The sequence below is a fragment of the Jaculus jaculus genome, chromosome 21 (genome assembly GCF_020740685.1).
Source record: "Jaculus jaculus isolate mJacJac1 chromosome 21, mJacJac1.mat.Y.cur, whole genome shotgun sequence".
In the NCBI taxonomy this organism is placed as follows: domain Eukaryota; kingdom Metazoa; phylum Chordata; class Mammalia; order Rodentia; family Dipodidae; genus Jaculus; species Jaculus jaculus.
The window spans coordinates 13,242,362-13,262,361 of record NC_059122.1 but is presented as its reverse complement, the minus strand read 5'-3'; the positions used below and the strand labels follow the sequence as shown (position 1 = coordinate 13,262,361).

Here is a 20,000-nt window from a genome sequence, read left to right as displayed (position 1 = left end):
TCCAGGTTCAATTCCCCAGTTCCCAGGTAAAGCCAGATGCACCAAGTGGTGCATGCATCTGGATGGAGTTTGGGAGTTTGTTTGCTTGGCAGGAGGCCCTGGTATACCCATTCCCCTCCCCCACTCTCTAATAATGTATTTATTTGAGAGAGAGAGAAAAAAAAATGGGCTCGCTGGGGCCTCCAGCAAATGAATTCCAGATGCCTGTGCCACTTTGTACATCTGGCTTTACGAGCGTTTTGGGTAATCGAACCTGAGTCCTTAGTCTTCGCTGACAAACTCCTTAACCACTAAGGCATCTCTCCAGCCCAGTAATCTCTTATTTTTAAGTTGAGAATTTCAAGACAGTAACATTGGAAGGCCAAGGGCATGAAAGGCTTCTGAGGGGAGTTGGTACTTACTTACCTGTGGTCTGCTGGCTTGGGGCTTTTGACCCTCCTACCCCCCCATTCCCCCGCTGGACCCGAAGTTCCCCTTGCTGGTGACGGTGACCTGTAAAACCTAGGGAACTGTCCTGGACCCTCGGGCTGCCTGCCGTACTTCCCTCCCAACACACACTCTTGGCTACTCCATTTAGGGTGCTTTCCAGAGGGGGGTTGTGGAAGGAGAGAGTGCAGGCCGCATCTTCATTGCTGCGAGGGCGACATCCTGGAGGGGAGGAGCCCGGCTCGGAACCCGCAGTTTGTAGGGCCTGGCAGGTTTGGGACCTTTTGGGTGACCCTGCGGGTGGAACCTTCCCAACCAGCACATTCCAAAGGTTGTGAGGAGGAGTGGAGAGAGCCGGGGAGCTGGGAGGGCTCCGAGGGAAGAAAGTTGTGGGGGGGGGGGAGGAAATAACCCATTGTCAACCCCAAATTACTGGCTGGGATGGCAGGGGAGGAGGCGGAAAGCCGACATTGTTTACTTAATTAAAAGTAAACAACAATTTACCGCTGCCAGCCTTCCATTAAGGGTGTGCAGAGCCCCAGAGCAAGCTTTCGCTCCCTCTGTGCTGAGCCTTGAGCCTGCTGCGACACCCTCAATTCCTGCAGCCTGAGCTCTCCCCCCACCTTCCTAGGTCCATTCGGGGCCCATAAGGGAGAGCAAACTGAAAATAATATAATAATCCCAAATCCTGTGTAGCAGAATAGCGAGGCACTCCAGACCCCTACTGGGCACTGCCAGCCTGGGCACTGCCAGCCAGGTTGTGGCTGGGTGACACTGAGGCCCCTCCTCCCCCCACCTGCCAGATGTGGCTCTCTCCAGGGCAACCCCCCCCCCCTTATAACTGAGGCCCCAGGCCACACTACCTGGAGGCCTGGGCCTCTGGGCCCCACCTCCACCTTTTCCTTTTCCCTTTTAACAGCTTATAAACATCCTTCTACCATCTTTTTGGCTGTGGTCCCAGAAGGAGGCTCCTGGAGAGCTGGGGTGAAAAGGCGCACTCCTGGGGGGTGGGGGAAGGAGAAGAGAAGGGCTGCCGGAACAGCCCCCACCTTTTCTCCAGGCTGGGACCTCAGGAACTGGGGAGGGAGGGAACTCCCCAAGCTGGAGGGCTGGTTGTGGGAGGTTTCCACTGGCCTCCAGAACCCAGGTCCGTCCCCAGCTGAAGCATTCACCTTGTGGGCCCGGCCCCTGGTGACGTGGCGCCCAGCTTCCTCCCTACCTGGGAGGCGGGTCACCTGGTGGGAGAAAAATCAAGAAGAGGACAGGAGCTCATGGAATACGCCCAGCATCTTTTTCCTTGTGTAGAACCATCACGAACCTTTGGTGGGGGGGGGGGGGCGGTCAGGTAGAGTGGCCAGGGAACGAGGAAAGGCTGATTGGAAGGAAGAAGGCCTGTGTGATTAAGTGCATGAACCCTGGTGCCCCAGGGCAGTTGGTCTCACTGGCCAACTCTGCCCCCAGGGGACCTTTACAATAATGGTGGGTATATTTTGTTTGGAGGGTTGCAGGAGGCTTGGGCACCAAGTGGACGGAAGCCTAGGGTTCTACCTGGCAGCAAGTGAGTCAGGCACTCCCAGTGGGCACGTGGCTGGAGAACACCAGGTCAGAATTTGTCCCTCTAAGAAAATTGAGGTCACCACCCTCTAGCCCACATCCCTCCTCCCCAACCTTCTTTGCCTCCCCCCATCCTCCTCCTCCAGGATGGAGTCACACGTTTACACGCGCATGCGTGTGTGCGCGCGCGCGCACACACACACACACCCGCGTGCGTGTTCATGGCGTCCAGGATTCACGTGCATCAGGATGTTCACAGGCACTGCGCGCAGGCTGGTCTGGGAGGGAAGTCTGTCGCTCCCTTAATTGAATTAAGGGGCTAGGGTTTGGCAGGACATCATGTATCTCAACTACAGCTTCTTGTGCTGACAGCCTGCTCGGGCTCCCAGAGCCTCCTCTTACCCCCCCAGAGCCTCCCTTCCCCTCTGGTTCCCCCCCCCCGCCCCGCAACATCTCAGCTGCTGCCGGTGAAGGCTGGGGCCTCCTGAGAAGAAAGTGCCTCCCGGGATGGGGCCAGGGCACAGCGCTGGACACTGGCACGGTCCAGGACCAAAGGGGCCAAGCCCTCTTTCCAGGTTTTCTCCTGCAAGTGCTTGGGTGGGAACTGCAAGGGTACTCGCTGGTGTGGGGGTGGGGGGAAGGACACATTCTCACTCAGCCAAGTGTAGACCACCGGTTGCCAGCTGAGAGGTGGCCGTGGCCTGCTTTGTCCCAGAAGTGGCCAGGAGCCCTAGTGATGGGTGCGTGGGTGGGGAGGGTGCCAGTGGAAGTAGACCCAGTGCTGGAGACAGCAGGTCCTCCCCTCCTGAGCTATCTGTGTGTGTGTGTGTGTGTGTGTGTGTGTGTGTGTGTGTAGGTTCTGGAGTGCCTGATCCCAGCCCCTGTTTACCGGGGACAGATGACCCTGGTGAGGTTGACCCTAGCACAGAGTCAAGTCGCTTTCAGAGCTACTTTTGGCCCCATGGGGAATGAGCCCAGCCTCACTGGTGCAGGGAGGCAGTCACCCTCCTGGGCGCTATTACCCAGCGTGCTGCGTGCTTGTGGGGCAGAACTCACAGCTTGGGAGAAGCCTGGGCGGGCTGGCAGTGGCACATGTGAGCCCCCCTGGGGCCTGGGCAAGGCATGCTGGTTGCCAGTTGCTTCTGAGGCTGAGGACTGGGGAAGGAGGGAAGTAGCTAGGCCCAGCCAGACACTTCGTGGTAGTCGGATGGCCTAGGGTCAGGGGTGCTGGGGGCAGGCTTCTCCTGGACTAACCTCCCAGCGGAACAAAGGGGCCTTTCTCCATGCCCGCCCGGCCGCCAGGGAGGGTGTGCCTGTCCACTGCCCCGCCGCCACTGGGAGCGCTGCTGTTTTTTCTTCCTTTCTTCCCCCCCCCACCCCTTTCCTGACTGTTCTCCATTTCTCTTCTTGTCTGTGGTTCCTGATCTGGCTTTCAGTCTCCATTTTTCATTCCCTGGAGGGGAAGGGAGAGGAAGGGAGGGGAGAAGGACAGGGATTTCCCTTTTAAAAAATATTTGTGTGTGTGTGTGTGTGTGTGTGTGTGTGAGAGAGAGAGAGAGAGAGAGAGAGAGAGAGAGAGAGAATGGGCACACCAGGGCCTCCAGCCACTGCGAAGGAACTCCAGATGCACATTGCACCATGTGCACCTGACCTACGTGGGTTCTGGGGAGTTGAACCTGGGTCCTCAGGCTTCACAGGCAAGCACGTTACACCCCTAAACCATCTATCTGGCCCCAGATAACCCTTTCTGAGAGTTTATCAGGTGTAGAGGCAAAGTTGGCATTTCTAAAAGTTGAAGGTGTCCAGGACATGTTAGGAACCCACTTGGGGGTCAGGACCGAAAGCTCTCTTGGAGGGTGACCCCGCCCCTCCCCTCTCCTCCCCCCCTCCAACCCTGGGAGAGGAGGTAGACCGTGCTCAGAGCTGACTGAGTGAGGTGGGGCTGGGCCCAGTGATCACGACCCTCCTGGTCAAGCACCTGGCAGCATACACACCCCCCTCCCCAACTTCTCCTCGCCTCCCATCCTGAGGCCTCCTTCCATCCGGCCCCGGGCGCGGAAAGCTGTTCTTAATCAGCGCGCACGGGGAAGCCAGGCCCTCACACCGCATCACGGGATGTGCTTGGCAAGTGGCAGCCATGGAACCGCTGCCTCCAGCAGCTCCTTCCCGGGTACACACCCAAGGTCCGGTGGCTGGGCCCTTCCCCTTCCTGCTGGGCCCCGTGGGTGTTCAGGGGAACCCCATTCTTCCCCTGGAGTTCTGGGCGAGCGGCCCGCAGGCTCGCCCCGCTGCAACCTGGCACAGGGCAGCTAGCGTTAACTTACTGCGCCACCTAGCTTCCGAGCGGGGGAGCGCAGCCCGTGGCTCCAGGAGGCTCTGCAGGCCCCCAGGACCCCTTGAACCCAGAACGGGGCTTTTAAATATGTTATTTATTATTTAACAGAAAGAGAAAGGGAGGGAGAGAGAGGGTGGGAAGGAAGATGGGCGCTCCGGGGCCTTCAGCCACCGCAAACCAATTCCAGACGCACGCGCGCCACCTTGTGTAGCTGGCTAACGTGGGTACTGGGGAATCGAACCTGGGTCCTTTCGCTTCGCAGGCAAGCGCCTTCAACCGCAACTCACCAGCCCAATGGGGCTTTTTTTTTTTTTTTTTTTTTTTTACAAGCACAGTATCTTTTTACTTCCTCTTGGTGTTAGATCTACTTCTGTGCCTTCCGTAGCCTTCTGTGGGATATGTTTAGCAAAGTGAGGGATAGGGAGCCAACTGAAAGGTAGAGGAGACTTGGTGGGGCAGGGGATGGTGGAGGAAAGGCCCTGACCTGTGAATGACTGAGTTTTGGTGAGACCAGCGTCTCCGGATCCACACACACACACACACACCCACACATGTCATCAGTCTGTCTGTCCAGGCTCGGCCATGAATATGTTTCTGTCCTCCCCAGGTCCTGAGCAGCCTCAGCCATTATACTGCAGTCTCATTGCATCTCATCCAAGCACCATCCAAGGTGCCCCCCCCCAGTGGGGCTTTTTTTTTTTTTTTTAAAGCATTTTATTTATTTATTTAAGACAGAGAGAGGGAGAGAGAAAGAGTGAGAATGGACCCACCAGAGCCTCCAGCCACTGCAAACTCCATATGCATGCGCCACCTTGTGCACCTGGCTTACGTGGGACCTGGAGAATCGAACCTGGGTCATTAGGCTTCGCAGACACACACCTTAACCACTGAGCCATCTCTCCAGCCCTCAGTGGGACTTTTTGAGTAAGGAAATTTGGCACCTGCCAGCCCATTCGACTAGCGGCCTGAACGGTCTTCACCGGTGCTTGGTACTTTACAGTGTCTTGGTGTTGCTCTAGGGGGTTGGAGAAACCAAAATAGGGGCCTAAGTAGCAAGTCTAGGATTTAGACCCCAGGTTTCTGAGTCCAAACCCAAAGCCCCACCCAAGTTCCATGGTCACCTCAGGCCCCCCGCAAGAGGTGGCCACGGCACCAGTCTTGCCCAGACTCTCAGGGGTCTGAGTTGGAAATTGGAGAGCCCGTGGTCCAGTTCCCTTGTGCTTTTTCTGAAGAGCTGAGCACAGTGATAACCTTTTGGCTTCCCCGGTGGCAGGCAGCAGAGCAGGCCCAGGGGAAAGTGCTCCCTTGACGTGCCTGGGAGCTTTGACCTCCTCTCTTTGTCCATCTACCCTTTGGATATGAGGCTGGTGTGGCCAGCCCTGTGCTGGGCCCAGCTGGGCTTTGCGGAAACACTGGTGCAGTTTAGGGGCTTCCTTGGACATGAGTGCCCCGTAGGGTCTGTAGGGAAGATGATCTGTCTTCAGAGGAACGGCCAGGAGTGCCAACTAGCCGGGGCATCTTCCTCCTGTGTGAGGTAGAGAAATTGGCACAGTCAGAGGAAGGCTCTTGGAGGAGCCTTATCAACTCTGTGTACGTGGAGGGGCAGGGGAGATGTAGCAGTGAGCAAAACCTTATCTTCACAGCCTGGCAGCCTGATGGCTGGTCCCTGGCACACTCATGCCACCCAGACCCTTCTCCTTAACTCCTCACTGGGCCCTGGCCCAGCCTGAGGCTGCTCAATGGGTAGGAATTGAAAGGCTGCTCAGCCTGTAGGTGAGAACAGGGTCCTGCTGAAGCATCTGATTAGGGCCCGCATTTGCCGTCAGTCTTAGCCCAACCAAGGCAACTCCCCAAGAGGGGATGATGACTCCTTCGTCATCATGGGCCAGGGTGGCCGGGGTACTGGGCGCTGTCTGCCCCACAGAAGATGACCAAGCAAAGCGTTTGGAAGCAGAGGGTTGGTGCTTAAGCATGATCTGCCCTCCCTGTAGAGTGAGTCGAGGCAGGTGGAATCTGCCAGGCTCTTCCTCCCTAGTCCTCAGCCTTCCTGAGTGGACTCTGCCAAGGAGGCAGGGATGAGCAGGGCAGAGTCTAGTGCCCCTGCCTACATCCATCCTCCATCCCTAGGGCTCCACTTTCTGGGGTAAACAGGCTCTGCTGAGGCTTAGGGACGTGCTCCTTTCACCTAAGCCCAAGAGGGTCTCCACTTCTTCCATATTCTCCTCCCGCCCCACGGAGCCTTGGGGATAAGGGTCAGGGACCACCGATGCTGGCCAGCGGGAAGCAGCCCAGGGAATGGTGATGGGGTCTTTGGGAAAAGTTTTGTCCCTTCAAGTTGACTTCTCCCTTAAAGAAGCCAAGCCCTCTGGCCCCTGCCTCCCCTTCCCCTCTGTGCTCTGGCCCCTTCCTCTCCTTCCCCTCTCTGCTCTGGCCACTGCCTCCTCTTCCCCTCTCTGCTCTGGCCACTGCCTTTCCTTCCCCTCTCTGCTCTGGCCACTGCCTTCTAGAACGTCATGTTCTTTCTATGCAGACTCCCCAGGCCCTGATTCCCTCCCTGGCTCTTCCGTTTCTATCAGCCCCTTCAGGTTTTTAAAAACTATCTTATTTTTAGTTATTTATTAGAGAGAGGGAGACAAAGAGTCAGAGAGAATGGGCACGCCAGGGCCTCCAGCTGCTGCAAATAAACTCCAGATGCATGCGCCACCTTGTGCATCTGGCTTATGTGGATCCTGGGGAATTGAACCTGGGTCCTTTGGCTTTGTAGGCGAGTGCCTTAACCGCTAAGTCATCTCCCCAGCCCAAGCTACTTTTTGAAAATATATTTTACTTGTTTATTTGAGAGAGAGAGAGAATGGGTGCACCAGGGCCTGCAACCACTGCAAATGAACTCCAGATGCATGTGCCTCCTTGTGCATCTGGCTTATGTGGGTCCTGGAGAGTCGAACCGGGATCCTTTGGCTTTGCAGGCAAATGCCTTAACTGCTAAGCTATCTCTCCAGCCCTATTTTTATGTTTATTTATTTATCTGAGAGAGAGAAAGGCAGATAGAGAGAATGGGAGCACCAGGGCCTCCAGCCACTGCAAATGCACTCCAGATGCACGCGTCCCCTTGTGCATCTGGCATTATATGGGTCCTGGGGAATTGAACCTGGGTCCTCTGACCTTGCAGGCAAGCGCCTTAACCACTAAGCAATCTCTCCAGCACCCCCTTTCAGCTCTTTTTTTTTTTTTTTTTTCGAGGTAGGGTTTCACTCTGGTCCAGGCTGACCTGGAATTCACTATGGAGTCCCAGGGTGGCCTCGAACTCACAGCGATCCTCCTACCTCAGCCTCCAGAGTGCTGGGATTAAAGGCGTGCGCCACCATGCCCGGCACCCCCTTCAGTTCTTAATTCATTGCTTTCTGTCCCTGTCAGCCCTGGAGTTTATAGCCCCTCCTCCTCCTTCCCACAAGCTCCTGAGGAGCCTAGTCAGCCACCCCCCCCCCACCCTGTGTGACCTCCGAGAACGCTTGTCCTCTCTCATAATGGGCTTGACATTAGGCACTGAGAACTCTGTCCCGTTAGGAATAATTAGATCAAGGGCAAGTGTGTTTGGGTGCTAGGGGGAGGGTGTTGCCCAGCCCTGGGAAGATGGGGACACTATTAATAGTCCCAAGAGCAGCTGGGGGTGGGGGCAGATGTCTGGCCGACCTGCCTTTGCCTGGGCAGCTCAAAGGGCCAGAAAGGGCAACTCTGGAAATAGAGAGGGGTGGGGTTGGGGGAGCAAAGCTGTAGGCTCCTGGCTGGGCTAGGTATGCCCTCTCCCAGAGGCTCCTGGGTTTTCCTGGCCTGCTGGCTGTGGAGGACAGTCTCCTGTCAGCTCCTTAGTCATCAGTTTGTGATGGGGACAGAGGTCTCCAGGGCTTGGGGGCCACTTGCCTGGACCCCACTGCCACATTGACCCCTGGAGACCCAGGCCCTCTCCGAAATGCTGGCTCTGGCTGCCAGCAAGATGTGGCACCAGCTGGCACGACCGGAAATGGCACCTGCTGCCGCAGAGTCAGCATCTGCGCTCCTGATGTCCTCAACGTTCTGTACCCCAAGACTGTTGGGGCCAGCACCCTCAGTATCTGTGGCCTGGAACCCCCTCCTGGCCTCTTCCCTCGCCTCTCCTCACCCTGTTCCCAGTGAGTGAATGAATGAGAGCAGCCTCGGGCTATTCGCTAATGGCTGTTGCCCAGTGCCGTGGGCAGGGGCTCACCTGGGTCAGCCGTCCACCCGGCTCTGTCTCTCGGTGGCTAAGAAACCGTTCTGCTGCTGCTACAATCTTCGACCCACCTACCGCGCCTCCAGCCAAGGCGGCGTCTCAGCGGCGCCCAGGGGGAAGAGGAAGGTTTTAGCAAGTGCACAGGGCAGAAAATGGAGATGAGGGGCTGGAGAGATGGCTTAGCGGTTAAGCGCTTGCCTGTGAAGCCTAAGGACTCCGGTTCGAGGCTTGATTCCCCCAGGACCCACGTTAGCCAGATGCACAAGGGGGCGCATGCATCTGGAATTCGTCTGCAGTGGCTGGAAGCCCTGGTGCGCCCATTCTCTCTCTCCCTGCCTCTTTCTCTGTCCGTCGCTCTCAAATAAATAAATAAAAGTAAGCCAAAAATTTTTTTTTAAAAAATGGAGATGAGGGCTGGAGAGATGGCTTAGCGGTTAAGCGCTTGCCTGTGAAGCCTAAGGACCCCGATTCGAGGCTCGGTTCCCCAGGTCCCCCGTTAGCCAGATGCACAAGGGGGTGCACGCGTCTGGAGTTTGTTTGCAGAGGCTGGAAGCCCTGGCTCGCCCATTCTCTCTCTCTCCCTCTATCTGTCTTTCTCTCTGTGTCTCTCGCTCTCAAGTAAATTTTAAAAAAAATTAAAAATGGAGATGAGGCAGGACAGCCAGCATTCAGTGTTTCCCTCCTCTGAGCGAGGCCTGAGCCGTGGTGTGCGTCCATGTCATCCTGCCCCCAACCCCCGCTCCTTGCTCAGGAATCCCATGGGCAGGTGCTCTAGCAAGTGCGGCCAAGGCCACTGGACCGGGAGGACCTGGGACATGGCTCCCGCTTGAGTTGTTGCAGAGGGCCGTTCTACATCTCTCTGCCCAGATGTGCCCCTTCACTTCCTCCGTGCTAGAGTGAGGTCTCCACATGTCCCTACAGCGGGTGCAGGATCCAGACCAGAGGCACTTCCCTGGCGGGACAGGACAGGACATGTCTTCCACCTCTCTCCATCTGCCTGAGGTTTTTGTTTCTTCAGTAGCTGTTGTGTTATTACTATTATTGACTGAGAGAGAGAAAGAAGTAGCTAGATAGAATGGGCACGCCAGGGCTGGAGAGATGGCTTAGCGGTTAAGCGCTTGCCTCTGAAGCCTAAGGACCCCGATTCGAGGCTCAGTTCCCCAGGTCCCACGTTAGCCAGATGCACAAGGGGGCGCACGCGTCTGGAGTTCGTTTGCAGAGGCTGGAAGCCCTGGCGCGCCCATTCTCTCTCTCTCCCTCTGTCTTTCTCTGTGTCTGTCGCTTTCAAATAAATTAAAAAAAAAAATTAAAAAAAAAAAAAAGGAATGGGCACGCCAGGGCCTTCAGCCGCTGTAAACGAACTCCAGACGCATGCGCCACCGCCATGTATGCGCAGCTGGCTTACGTGGGACCTGGGGAATCGAACCCGGGCCTTTTGGCTTTGCAGGCAAGCGCCTTAACCGCTGAGAGCCATTTCTCCAGCCCAGCTGCTGTGTTGTTAATGGGTGTTTTGATATGGTGGGAACTCTTGACCCATGGGGCCTCTGAGACATCCAGGAGAGTGTGGACGCCGAGTGAGCCCCGAGTCTGCTCGTTTGTGGCACAGACGGCCACGGGTCCCTGAAACCCCAGGCGCTAGGTTGGGTACAGGGACCCCCACCTGTGCTCCCACTAGAATCTTCCAGTGTTGCTGTGGCCCAGCGACTCCTGTCACGTGAGCACAGGCGACAGGCAGTTGGTTTGTTCCTCGCTGGGTCCTCTGCTCTGCAGGAATGGGGTGAGGGGGTGCGTCTCTCCTCTGTGGGGCTCACCCTCGCATCCCTTGTGGCAGACAGCTGAGCACTCAGGACCCCATCCAGCTCACCCCGCCGCCCAGCTCCGTCTCCAGTTTTCCCGGCAGGTGGCAGATAACCTGGCAAGACACCCCTGCCGGCTCATGGCCCGGAAGGCCAGGCTATTGTGGGTGCAGAGGAGTTAGGAAAACCCGTTCTTGTTTTCTGGGAGGGAAAAAAAAAAAAACAAAAAAAACACGAGTTTAGGAACACCGTTTTCATTATATGAAGGTGCCAGGCGGGACTTGGTGGCCGGAGGGCTCTTACTAGGGGTCCATTCCACAGCACAGGGGTAGTGGCCATGAGCTGCAGGAGGTAGGCCTGCTCGTCCCAGCCCCGAGGGCTTAGATGAAGCCCGGTACAGGCTGTGGGGAGAAGGGCACGCTGGCACTTCAACCCACTTCCTTGGAGGTACCCAAGCCTGCCCCTGGTCCAGCACTGCCGCCAGCCCGGCATCCATGTGGCAGGGGGAAAGAGTTGAGGCAGTCTCCCAGGGTCGCTGTGGACGGTGTGATGCCCCTTCCCTTCCCCACGCTAACTCTGATCCAGGAAGTGCCCACGGGAGCCGGGGCGTGGTGCCGCACGCCTTTCATCCCAGCACTCAGAGGCAGGAGGATCGCCATGAGTTCGAGGCCACCCTGAGGCTCCAGGGTGAATTCCAGGCCAGCCAACAAAACAACAAAAAGAAGTGCCCATGGCTCAACCCACCCACCCCGGCCTTTCCTTTTCCTTTTCCTTTTCCTTTTCCTTTTCCTTTTCCTTTTCCTTTTCCTTTTCCTTTTCCCTTTCCCTTTCCCTTTCCCCTTTCCTTTCCTTTCCTTTTCCTCCCTTCCTTCCTTCCTTCCTTCCTTCCTTCCTTCCTTCCTTCCTTCCTTCCTTCCTTTCTTTGGTTTTTCGGCTTTTCTTGTCTTGCGCCTCAGCCGGGGAGGCAGCTTTGTGGGGCAGAGCATGTGTGTCCCTGAGTGTAGCACACGGCTTCTTCTCCTTCCTGTCACTTGTCCCCTGTGGCACATCCCATCCCACCCCTCAAGCAGGTGACTCAAGCCAAAGGCTGAAGCCCCGTGGGATCTGTGAGGCGCGTGAGGAAAGGCAGGAGGAGGGTGATGTGTCCCCCTGTACCCGCCTGTCCCCACCCACAGCTTCAAGTCCGTGCTGCCTGCCCAGGCTCCTGACCCCAAACTGTGGGGCTCTAAAAGTGACGGAATTGCAGGTGTGAGCGTGCACACGCTGGCCTGGGAACACGGACAGAAAGGCGTCCCTAGGAGCCCTTCAGTCCCGCCCAGCCCCTCCTCCCTGTGCCCTCTGGATGCCCCGAACTCTCGGGGACTTCCTGGACCCAGGTCTGAGACAGGGAGAACCCCTCCGTGAACCGCCCCTTAGTCGCCGTCTATCGTGTGCCCCCCTCCTGGGCTCGGGGTGTCTCGGATTCTCTGACTTGGGTTTCAGGAGGCACAATAGTCGCATTCTCCGACTCTGATTGCTGCAGGCTGAGCCTCTGGCTCCCCTCCAGATTGAGTTTCCCGTACCCTGGGTGCTCCAGGGTCGTGGAAGGAAGGGGGGGAGAGGTAGGCAGATGGGTGCAATACTAAGGGGAGGGCAAGGATGGGATCTTGAATTGCACCCCCACCTGCTTCTGGGACCTTAGGTCTGAGGAGAGCCAAGGAAAGGGCAGTACAACCTCAAAGCCAGCCATCCCTGTTCCAAGTTGAGAAGGGTCTTCTGTCTTCTCTGTTGGCAGTGGGTGTTACAACCTCCCACACAATTTTTTTTTTGGGGGGGGGGTTCAAGGTAGTGTCTTGCCCTAGCCCAGGTTGACCTGGAATTCACTATGTAGTCTCAGGCTGGCCTTGAACTCACAGTGATATTACTTCCTCTGCTGAGATTAAAGGCGTGCACCACCATGCCTGGCTTCATTCCACTTTTCTTTCTTGAAGGCAGGAGAGCCTACATTTTTTGTTTGTTTGTTTTTATTAGAGACAGAGAGAGAGAAAGTGAGAAAGAATGGGCGCACCAGGGCCACTAGCCACTGTAAATGAAGTCCAGATGCACGTGCCCCTTGTACATCTGCCTTAGGTGGGGCATGGAGAATTGAACCTGGGTCCTTATGCTTCGCAGGCAAATGCCTTAACTGCTAAGCTATCCCTCCAGCCTGACTCCACCCTTTCTTGACGCTAAAGAGTCTGGTGGCTCCTGTAGGATGACAGGGCGGCCGAGAGCATAACAAACCCTCTAAGTGTGCACGCCGTGTCTAGGTATGCTTTCGGGGGCACGGCCGAGACCAGATCTGCGAGCCCCTCCTGGTTCCCATAGCACTTGTTGGGTGACGTCCACGGGGCAGCTGACCAGCAAGATGCACATGGCCATCCCTTTTACAGAGTGAGTTTATTTCGCGTGGGTGCTGAAGGGAGTGTTGGCTGCAATGAGCAGGAATTCCTCCCTCACATACTGGGAGCCATAAATACATCCCCGTCTGTGGCTGGAAAAAAAAATTATATATATATACATACATACATATATATATATTAAGAACACACTATCCATTGGGGTTTATGGGCAACAACAGGCTCTTGGCTGTGGGAGCCTGTCCTTCCGAGCTCTGCTTAAGAGGTAGAACCATCCCAAACACGCACGTGCACACACTTGTGCAAGAAAGCCAACAGCAAGGAGGAAAAGGGTGTTTCAGGGAAGGACAGGAGGGTGGAGAGCCAAAGAAGAGAAGAGAGCCCAGAATTGAAGTCCAGAGGGAAAAGCCAGGCACATCTTAGATAAAGGAGAGGATGTCAGGGGCGGACAGTTGAGTCAATGGCGTGGGCCAGGCAAGGAAGCAATAGGGGAGACCCCCTTAGGCCCCTGCCTAGACCGTCCAGGGTTGTCCCCTGCCCCTTCATAGCCCTGCCTTCCGGCGGCCTGTTGAGTAGCCACGACTAGAGGCAGGGGGGAGGGCTGTGCCGCGGAGGCGTGCTTCGCGGGGGGCGGGGGGCGGTCAGAGAGGAGCGGTCAACAGACCACAGGCGGCCTGACCCACGCTTGCCGGGCGGCGCTCGCAATGACCCGTGGGCTCCGAGACTCTCCTTCACCCAAGCCTAGCCTGGGTGACCGAGGCCTGCCCATCCAGGGCAACCCTCAATGACAAGCCGGATTCACTTCTCAGATGGTTTCATGCAGTGGGCAGCGCAGAGACGGCTTAGACCCTCCGCTTGACTTGGGGTGGCTCCAGGACAGATGGTGGTGACCCCTCTGTCCAGCGGCTTTTCTGGGCAGGATGTGGCGGGAACCCTGGACTTTGCAGAGAGTGCGTGCAGGAAGCTGCTGGGGTTCCGTCCCCTGCCTGGGCCAGGGTCACTCAGAACGGGGATGTCTGCAGCCGGGGGGGGGGGGCGGGGGTGGTGGGGGGCCCGTGGCTGTAGCAGCCGGGGCCGGAGCAGCTTAAGCCAGAAAGGCTGACAGGGGCCGTTGGCCGTGGCACACAGGAACCAGAGCAACAGTACCCAGTACGGGTCAGACAGGATGGCACAGGAGACGGAGCAGCACCTGCCTGCCTTGTGCCAGCCTGTATCACTCCTGCCCCTCCGCCAGTCCCCAGGCTGCCAGCTGGCCTATTGTCTCCAATGAGAAACCAGACATTGGAGCCGGGGGTGGGGGGTGGGGGGGGGTGGAGGGCAGCTCCTTGTGGTCAGGGGCTGCCAAGTGAGCTACCCGGGGCGAGGAGGGAAGAAAGGGGGCAGCGGAGACATGAAGCATGGCAAAGGCTGAGGCAAGGCCCGGGTAAAGGGGAGGCCGCCCTCCGCCTGCCTCCGGGAGCGGCGAATTCAGCCCCTGCTGGGCCGCCTGAGGTCCCCTCCTGAGCTGTTGGCAGTGGGCAGTGGGCAGAGCCTGTGAACATAAGATAAAGAGTTCAGGCAGAGTAGTTTTTCTCACTAACCGTGGATTTGTGTGTTTGTTCAGCTGGTGGCTCTGATAAGCCACCTTCTGCCAGATAAAAGTGGAGCAGCCGCGAGGAGGGGGCCTGGGGAGAGGGTGTCGGGGAAAGGGGCCTTCCTCGTCTCTGTCCTGAATCCCAGGGCTATCCCCGCCCTCCCCCAGGGACTGGAGGCAGGCAAGGGTGCCATGGAGCCCTGGGGTGTCCAGAGTGGGTCCAGATCTCCGCTCAGGGCAACCCAGAAAGCCTACCAAATGCAGAAGCTGCCCACTGGCTTCTGTCTCCGGATAGCCCGAAAGCCTGACCCCTGAGGCCCAGCGTCCTGTCTGGGCCCCTGCCATCCACCTCCCCCGCCTGCTTCCCCACATCTGTCCAGGACCTGTCCCTGAGCTGACTGTGTACTGGCACCCCGTGCCAGCCCCAGGCACTCTCAGCGCTACTGGGCAGAGCTTCCTTCTTGCCGAGCTGGTACAGAGTGCTTGGGCCTAACCGTGGCGCTCTGGGGACCTTAGGGACCTTTGAGTAAGGCCGAGCTGTTACAGGGTTCGCAGCTTGCATGGTGGGGTGAGGGAGGATGCCCCCCCCCCCCAGAGGCTTGGGCACAGCAGCAGGACCCTGGGCCACAGCCACCCTGGCCCCCCGGGACGGGCTCCCCTGCCTCGGAGTCTGGGTGCAGACTTCTCGTGTCTCTCTCTGCCTTTTGTCCTGGAACGGAGCTGAACATGTTGGGGGCTGGCGCCGGTGGCATTATGTGGGATGCTGGCTGGGGCCGCCAGCCGTAAGATGGCTGCCAAGGTCTAAGATGGCTGCCAGCAGCACCCGGAGCCGCGCCTGGAGGCGCGTGGGATGGCATCGGGGCCTCGCCGGCCCGGGGCCTGGAGCTCGCTCGCTCCTCCGGCGTCAGGTTCATGAGAATAACAGCAGCGCCCTTTCGGGCAGTGTCCCGGTTAGAAGGATTTCCTGTCTGCCACACTCTCCTGGAGTCCCGTTTGTCTGCCTCAGTCGCTGGCGCGCCTCCATCTCTTTGTCACATTCCCTCTCTTCTTTCTGTCCCTTGGCCGGATGTGCACACGCACACACGTTGGCACCCAGCTTTCCCTCTGCACACGGCCTTTCGCAGTGGGCCGATAGGTGTCTCGTGGGGTGGACTCTGAGCTCCAGCAAAGCCACCCAGGCCTGGAAGGGGCTCCGGGCTGCGTTAGTTCTGAGATAGGTGAGGTCCCCTTCGCCACTGGGCAACAGAGTCTGCCCCAGGGGTCCCTTCCTGGGCTCAACGCGCCCATTCCTGAGGCTGTGCATTCAGGAAGCTTCAGTAGGGGGGTCCGAGGAGGTCCTGGGTTAGCCCACCTGTCTTAGGCCCCACCTGCATGGACTGAGGCTTAAATCAGACCTGGGGGGCGGGGGGAAGAGCCACACAAGAGAACTCGTACCATGTGACACCAGGGCACCGGGAGGTGCCCCTGCCCAGCCTAGAGAATGTGGAAAGAGGTTCTTGGTTCCATCCGTAGCATAGAATGCCACCAGCAAAGAGATGACCCACAGTGGGGTTCACATGTGTAGTCCCAGCAAAAATTGAGGTGTGGAAGGATGAATTTGTCTTACAAACCCACGTTTTCTCTTTCATTTTTGGTTTGTCTGTTTTTTTTAGTTTTTCAAGGTAGGGTCTCACTCTAGCCCAGACTAACCTGGAATTCACTATGGAGTCTCAGGGTGGCCTCGAACTCATGGCAATCCTCCTACCTCTGCCTCCCGAGTGCCAGGATTAAAGGCCTGTGCCACCACGCCCGGCTCCTGTTTTCTTAATTTATAGCAAGGCTTACTATTTTTTGGAATTTAAAAAAAAAAAAAAGACATTAAACAAGGGGAAGAGGGGAATTCCTCTTAGCTTGGAAGCTTTCATATTTCTTTGCAAAGAAAAAAAAATGGATGAGGTAAAAAATGATGAAGACAGTGCGTTTCCCACCCCCAAAACTGTGGCCCTTTCTGTCCATCACAATGAAGCAGGCCGGGTCTCTGGTAACCCAGGGCCCAACTCTCTGCCTTTCCCTTCCGGGGGTCAGTAGGCTGGGCATGGGGCTGTGTGTGAAACTTGATAGACCAGGTCTGAAGAGCCCCTCAAAGCCCTGACCAGAAGCAGGGCACAGTGGTCGCTGGGAGCCGTGGAGTCCTGACCAAGTGTCTGCCTTCCTGCTGCCCTAAAACGTGCCCCGGGACCCTCACCCTCTCTCTGCCCAGCTGTCCTGCTCAGGCAGGCTTCCTGGAGGTCCCCGTCTTGCCTGTGGCACACAAAGCTTTGAGAACCTAGAGGGCGGGGTGGGGGGCTTTCCCAAGCTTGGCAAAGCACACACACACACACACACACACACACACACACACACACACACGCACGCTCCACCCTGCCCCCAGCCCTCTGCGAGCTCCCAGTGCACAATGGGCCCTTGTTTTGGGGCTCCCTCTGAGCAGCTGTGGCACTGGGGCATGAGACAGCCCAGACAGGCTGGCACAGAGCGGGCGGCAGGCAGGGCACACCTCCCCCCCCCCTGGGTTGCCAGGCACTGCCTGTAGGCAAAAAGGTAAGGTGGGGGAGGTGCAGGCAGGCCTACGCGAGTGACTTTAATTAATGAAGTCAGGGGTGAGGGTGCCCCTCTGGGGGCTTGAGCCCAGAGGTCTGTACCACTGTGGGCAGTGCCCGTCTTGACACCTTTCCTTGTTATTTCCCGAGCTCTTACTCCTGGCCAGTGTAGCTGACCAGAGGTAACTTTGTCCCTCAGGGCACACTGGGCAATCTGTGGGAGTGCTGTGGGTTTTTCACAACTAGGGTGCTACTGGCATCTAGTGGGTGGAGGCCACGGCTGCTGTCACATAGCTTGCAGCGTTCATGACAGCCCCCTCCCTACCCCAGAGACCAACGGAGACGTCAGGAGTGTGGAGGCCGAGAAGCCTACACAGGGCGCACATCCTCCTCCCCTGCTCCGCCTTCCCCGGTTGGCCCTGGAAGGTGTCAGTGCTGGAGGGTGAAATCACTTGGCCAGGAGCTGTGCAAATGTTTGCTCCTGACCTAAATCCTCTCTCTGTGTCTCTTGCAGAATCCGGACAATCAGACAGTTCAAACCAGCAAGGAGATGCGGACATCAAACCACTGCCCAACGGTCAGTGCCCCTTCTCTACCTGGTCACTTAGCTGTCCTGTAACTTGGGCTGCCATCCAAGAAGAGAGGCCTTGCCATAGAGAGAGAGAGAGAGAGAGAGAGAGAGATTGGTGCACCAGGGCCTCAGCCACTGCAATTGGACCCCAGACACTTGCGCCACCTAGTGGGCATGTGCGACCTTGTACTTGCCTCACCTTGGTGCATCTGGCTTACGTGGGATTTGAACATGGGTCCTCGGGCTTCGCAGGCAAGCGCCTTAACCACTAAGCCCCTGCATGTCCCTCTTTAGGGCAGACCTTAAGGCTAGCAGGAAAGCTTTGAAGGGAGGGGAATCAAACCAAAGAGAACTTTGGGGGAAACAGGTGAACCTAATCTGTGCTGGGCTCCCCTCACCAGCCTTTTTCTCTCCTCAGGGCACTTAAGTTTCCAGGACTGCTTTGTGACTTCTGGGGTCTGGAATGTGACAGAGCTGGTGAGAGTATCACAGAGTAAGTGTATCCTTCTGCCAAGATCAGGAGCCAGGCATGGGGTGAGGAGGCAGGACCGGGACCTGAACAGGGCATCATGCTGATGGGGCCTGGGGATTCTGCCCCCTTGGCCTTGGGCTGGGAGAGGCATAGTTATCCAGAGAATCCTGGCTCTCACCTGTGCTGTGCTGCAGGAGAAAATGCACAGCCCACTGGCTCTTCCCGGACACCCCCCAGCCAGGAAGAGCTTTCCTCAGCAGCCCAGATTGGCCTACCTTTCCTGTCCCATGGCCCCCATAGTGGGCTCCCTGCTGGCTTCTGGGTGGGGGGCAGGTAGCTCATAACCAGGCTGGCCCCATGGCCTGACCAGCCTCTCCTTTCCAGCTCCTGTTGCAACAGCATCAGGGCCCAACTTCTCGCTGGCAGACCTGGAGAGCCCTAGCTACTACAACATCAACCAGGTGACCCTGGGGCGACGGTCGATCACCTCTCCTCCCTCCACCAGGTAAGCCAGCCCTGTGGCTGCCTCGCCTCCCCGACCACCTCCCTGCGTCTGTGGTGGCCGTGTGTCCTTTGGCCTTGATGCCTCAGGATGCCGCCCCTTGTTGGGCGCCATTATATATGGTTCCCCCCAGCCCGCGTTCCCTTTGAGCGTCTGGCTTTGTGCTGCCATGGGGGCATGGTGCTCTGTGGAAGCGGTTGCCACAGGCAGGTGTGACATTCGAGCCCAGACACACCAAGGCTTGGTGTGGGCTACCCGCCTGGATGCTCTAGTCAGAACGGGACGTGTTGTCCAGACTGTCCTGCAGAGAGCTTCAGAAACCAGAGAGAGGCCCCTGGACTTCACTGAGGAGCGTGGGGACCTCTGAAAGGTGTGTTTCAAAGAGCTCCCCCTAGGCTGGGCGTGGTGGCGCACACCTTTAATCCCAGTACTCGTGAGGCAGAGGTAGGCCGATCGCCGTGAGTTCGAGGCCACCCTGAGACAACACTGTGAATTCCAGGTCAGCCTGAGCTAGAATGAGACCCTACCTCAGGAAACCAAAAATGACAAAAAAAAAAGTTCCATTTAGAAGCAGCATGTGTGGACAGGGTTCACAGCTGTGGGGAGGAGCAGAAGCAGAGAACTGGAATGGTGGGGTGGGGTGTAAAGAGTTCCCTGGGAAGTGGAGATGACCATTGGAGGTCAGGGAAGATCTTTTTTTTTTTTTGTATTTTGAGGCAGAATCTCACTTGAGTCCAGACTGACCTGGAACCCACTATGTAATTGAGGTTGGCCTCGAACTCAGTGAACCTCCAGGTGCTTCCATTATAAGTGTGAGCAGTCCTGCCTTCCTTTTTTTCTTTTATTTATTTATTTATTTTTTAGTTATGGTTTCATTCTGCTTAGGCTGACCTAGAATTCAGTATGTAGTCTAAGGGTGGCCTCGAACTCACAGAGATTCTCCTACATCTGCGCCCCAGGTGCTGGGATTAAAGGCATGTGCCACCACACCCGGTTCCTGTCCTATTTTTTTTTTAATTTTTTATTTATTTATTTGAGAACGACAGACACAGAGAGAAAGACAGATAGAGGGAGAGAGAGAGAGAATGGGCGCACCAGGGCTTCCAGCCTCTGCAAACGAACTCCAGACGCATGCGCCCCCTTGTGCATCTGGCTAACGTGGGACCTGGGGAACCAAGCCTCGAACCGGGGTCCTTAGGCTTCACAGGCAAGCGCTTAACCGCTAAGCCATCTCTCCAGCCCCTGTCCTATTTTTTAACTGGAACATTTTTGAATTTTTAAAAAATTATTTTTATTTATTTTCTTGAGAGAGAGAGAGAATGGGTGCTCTAGGACCTCCAACCGCTGCAAATGAACTCCAGATGCATGTGCCACCATGTGCATTTGGTTTATATGGGTCCTGGGGAATCGAACCTGGGTCCTTAGGCTTTGCAGGCAAGTGACTTAACTGTTAAGCCATTTCTCCAGCCTTGCAGCCCCCATTTTTATTTGTTTACTTATTTTATCGACAACTTCCATAATTGTAAACAATATCCCATGGTAATTCCCTCCCTCCCCCCACTTCCTCCTTT

At 56.8% G+C, this 20,000-nt stretch overlaps 1 protein-coding gene across 6 annotated transcripts in view; it reads left to right on the top strand.

Annotated features, from left to right (window-relative positions):
* The window catches only part of Nfix (nuclear factor I X), a 119,758-nt gene that overhangs the window by 69,390 nt on the left and 30,368 nt on the right, over positions 1–20,000 (top strand). For all 6 annotated transcript variants that reach the window (XM_045139183.1, XM_045139184.1, XM_045139181.1 and 3 more), the window contains 3 exons: positions 17,399–17,461; positions 17,874–17,948; positions 18,312–18,432. In XM_045139183.1, the coding sequence (XP_044995118.1) occupies positions 17,399–17,461; positions 17,874–17,948; positions 18,312–18,432 (259 nt within the window). The remainder of the gene's footprint in view (positions 1–17,398; positions 17,462–17,873; positions 17,949–18,311; positions 18,433–20,000) is intronic.